Genomic DNA, 3,877 nt, shown 5'->3' with positions numbered 1-3,877 from the left:
TATTAATACCTTATACTATTTTCCATCATCCCTGTATTATTAAAGTAGTTTTAATTTCCAACCCATAGTCTCTCTCCCTTTTCTCCGTCCTTTCCCCTCCCGGAGGAGGGAGGGGTTGACAGAGAGCATCTGCCACCCGCTTTAACAGCCGGCCCAGCCTTAAACGGTGACACGTGGATATAAATCTTTTCTGTCTTAATACCATACAAGTATGGAAACAATATGTATTTGCTTTCTTGCGGTACCTTCTTTTTCCAGTTAAAACTGAGTTTAAGTATTTCTTCACGGCCATTTGCTTTCGAAAGCGGCTGTAGTTGTCAGTGAAGACAGCGTCAGAGTGGCGTTTGACAGGACTGTCCTGGAAGCTAGCAATGCAGCAATTACAAAGAAGAAATTAATAGACAATATCTGTTTAAAAGAAGATACTATTAAATGAGTAAAACAAATTGTACAACGTCGATTAGCTAAATAAAATCAAATTTTCATTTCAGCTTTCATTTCTAACTATGACTTTGGATTTTTCTTCTGTCGAGAAGAAGCCACTGCTTGTACTGCTTACTAGGTATTTTAGTAACAAGGATCAAATTCTCAGGGTTGGTATCCAGTCTTTTTGGGTACATCTTCTACTGATTTCTTTCTCCTGCTCAACTTTGCCATGGCCCATGCAATTAGGATCCATACTCAATGACTTCCAGAGTCCCTGTCCCAGGAATTCTGCAGGATCAAATGGCCGAGTGTGGATTTCACGACTCCCTCCTGTCTGTTCTCATAGCCCAGGTTACTCTTTTTAATAAACTGACTTTATTCTGATTTATACATTTACGCAAATGATAGTTTAGTACAATGCCAAGGTGCGGACCGGTTTAAGTCACGGTAAGCTCTTCAAGGACCTGGTCGCTGCTCAGGGAGGAGGGAGCCTGCCTCTGAGCAAAGTAAGAGCGTAGCATCACATACATAGCTACAAATGCTTGGTTTAAAGAGGTATCTGGAGACAAAATGCATCCTGTGAAATCCAGACTGGGAGGACTATTTTTCATGCGCGATCTTGGGAAGTCTCAGTGTGTTCTGCTTTACATGACCTATGTTAGTTTATAGCGCAAGAGAAACTGGCACTGTATGTTCTGAAACAAAGGCAGCACTGACATAAACGCGGGACCTAATTTTTACTCAGCTTTTGAGCGTATGAAGTAGGCACTCAAAGGAACTGTCATATAGGGTCGGACCAACGTATGCTACTATTGCATTCCCAAGAGTGCCCAGTAGCTGCTGCTTAGGGATATGAAAACAAGAGAAGTATACAGTGATGTTTCCCAGCATCCCGCGACCATTAGTTTATGAACATTCTGGTCTGGAAGTTGCATCCAGATCCCTTGTCTATGCATTTGCCTCATTCTTTTTTGAATCCTTCTGTAATACAGATCTCCCAAACATCTGGCAATATGTTCTACAGTAGGAAAAAAGAAATCATTCCTTTTTGTTTTCACTTTAAACCAATCATTTCTTAATTTCATTGAGCATTCCCCTGTTGTTCTTTAAGTACTGAGTAATGTATTTACTTTTGCCATTCATCCGCCAAGCTAGTAAAAACACTACCAGAGAAAAAAAATTAGCAAATTGGTGTGACAATCATTATAATATTGCCAGTATCTATTATCAGTGCCATGTGCAGTGTCTGCTGCTCTACCCCTCACAGCTGTATCAGGAATAAATAGCAACGTATTCACTTAGTAACAAATACCACAAAGTTGTTGATTTTCAACTCCCCCATCATTATATCAGTTTCTCTTTCGTTATCTCTAAATTGCAAAAATGAGAACTTAGTTACAGAAAGGTAAAAAATTGCCAGTGAAGTCAGCTAGGAAAAAACTCTACCTAATGTAAGTGTCACCTCACCTAACTCGTTTTCTAATATGCGAATGCAGATATCTCTTCACAGCAAGTTTAGCCAAAAGATGGCTGCAGACACTGGTGAAAATTCCATCAGCATGCCTTGCATTTCTGAAATGGACAATAAATAAACTCTACAATACAACCTGAGTTCATATCATTTTGATAACGTTCATTTTGTAAACATACTGCTTTCCTTAAGTTATCTATTGTAAGTATTAAATTAAGCTAATTTCAGAAAACAACTTCCAGATTTTCACAATACACTTTTCAGCCCTTCCTGGGAAGTGAATGAATTCATCACGCCGGAATGGCAACGCAATCAACATTTCTGCAGACATTCCTATTGCTACGAGAATTCAACCAGAGACCATGTGGGTTTTTTTCTGTAATTGAGTCCTCCTTTCCTATTTCTCAGTTTGAAAATGTGACCGATCTTTTGGCATAATTCAAGTAGTGCATCATCATTTGTATTTATGATAATAAAGAAACTCACCTATCAATAATTCTGGACAGATCAAAATAGAATTTCTCATTTTCAGGTAGCGTGTTCTGCAAAATGTCTGATTCGGACTTTAATGACCCGCGGGTATGGTCAGGTTCGCTGGCTCCGTCAAATGGCATTCTGTTTCCCAATCTGTCGGAGAAGGAAACAACGTGAAGTAGCTCAGTTAGCTGAGGACAGGCAACACTTCACTGCAGCTTACCTTCTGGTTTGTGTCAAACGCACACCTACCTACTTTAATTTGTAAGGCATTTTAAAGTAGTCTGGATAAAACAAAAATCCCTTTCAGGTATAATCCATGCTCGGTGATAATCGACGTAACAGGTCCTTCTCTCTAACGCACATTTTCTAGATATAGGTTGCCATTGGACACAATTTATTCCAGTGAACAATGCATAACTGTATGGCAATTACAGCTCAAGTGACAACCATGAAGCTTTTCATAACAACTATATTTTATATAAACGATGGATGGAATTACCACCCTCCACCCATGCAAAGTGAAAACAGTTCCTGTGAAGCACTGACCTTCCAATTAAGACTTAAAATGTGCATTGAAATGCAGTATGAAACAGTTCCTAGGCCTTCTCTAAAGAAAGTAAATACACCCTCAAGAACTTCAGGCTAAATATGAAGTGCACCCATATATCTCTATGTGTTTTTATTCTCTCACATTTGAATTAATTTCCTAGTTGCAAGTTTTAAAAGGTTCACATTTAATCTTTTAAAATGTATCATGGCAATTGCTCTGTATAAACCAATTTACAGTTACCTCACATTTTCATAAACTGCTGTTTCTTATGACGTGTCGTATTTTATCACGGGCAATCTGACTGCATAGCAGTAGTTCGGCATCAGACATTTCTTCTAGCTGCTGTCATGTTCTGTGGCAGACAACAGGCTCCCATCGCTACAGTAAACCCCTACATCTGATGATGTGCAAAAATAACATACTAAACCTACGATAGGCTATAGTCCTTGTAATTTTATAGTCATTATAGCTATTAGTGCTACTTACGTATCTAAGGCATGTAAGAATTCTGCCTGGTAAAAAAGTAAAGTTGTTGTGTAAAATACACCAACTCACATCACGCCTTTTGAAAATCAGTCACTACGCTGTTTTGCTATACCGTTTTTCACAGGTCTTTTTACACTTTATGTTCCTCTTACCTAAATGCACCTTTCTGCCACCTGATTTAATTTAGTTAGACAACTAATAACAACTTCAACAATTCAAAGCACGCAGCAGTACAAAAACTCCACATCAGCCCATACGGACCACTTCCTCGCATTCATGATTTAGGAATTTTTAGGATTTTGCCTACGTAAGTCTCTGCTCTTCGAGAGATGCGTCCACCCAGCTGCGCTTCGGCCATAACGGAGCTTTCCCTCGGGAAGCGCCGGGACTGCCGTGGCGGACCGGCATCCCGTCCCGCAGCGCACTTTAACGCACATCCCCGAGGCCATCCCCCAACTCGGCGGCCC

At 39.9% G+C, this 3,877-nt stretch overlaps 1 protein-coding gene across 1 annotated transcript; it reads right to left on the bottom strand.

The window, feature by feature from the left end:
* Positions 1-202: 202 nt before the first annotated feature.
* On the bottom strand, positions 203-3,768 carry LOC104156704 (VIP peptides-like; the record flags this gene model as incomplete). Its single annotated transcript, XM_009703736.1, has 4 exons — positions 3,718-3,768; positions 2,384-2,562; positions 1,894-1,998; positions 203-365 (listed from the first exon to the last, which is right to left on the bottom strand). Coding segments are annotated over exons 1-4 (498 nt in total), but the record flags the coding sequence as incomplete, so codon positions are not given.
* Between the last annotated feature and the right edge of the window lie 109 nt (positions 3,769-3,877).

The sequence above is a fragment of the Cariama cristata genome, unplaced genomic scaffold (assembly GCF_000690535.1).
Source record: "Cariama cristata isolate BGI_N322 unplaced genomic scaffold, ASM69053v1 scaffold46517, whole genome shotgun sequence".
Lineage (NCBI taxonomy): Eukaryota > Metazoa > Chordata > Aves > Cariamiformes > Cariamidae > Cariama > Cariama cristata.
This window is presented reverse-complemented; position numbering and strand designations above follow the sequence as displayed.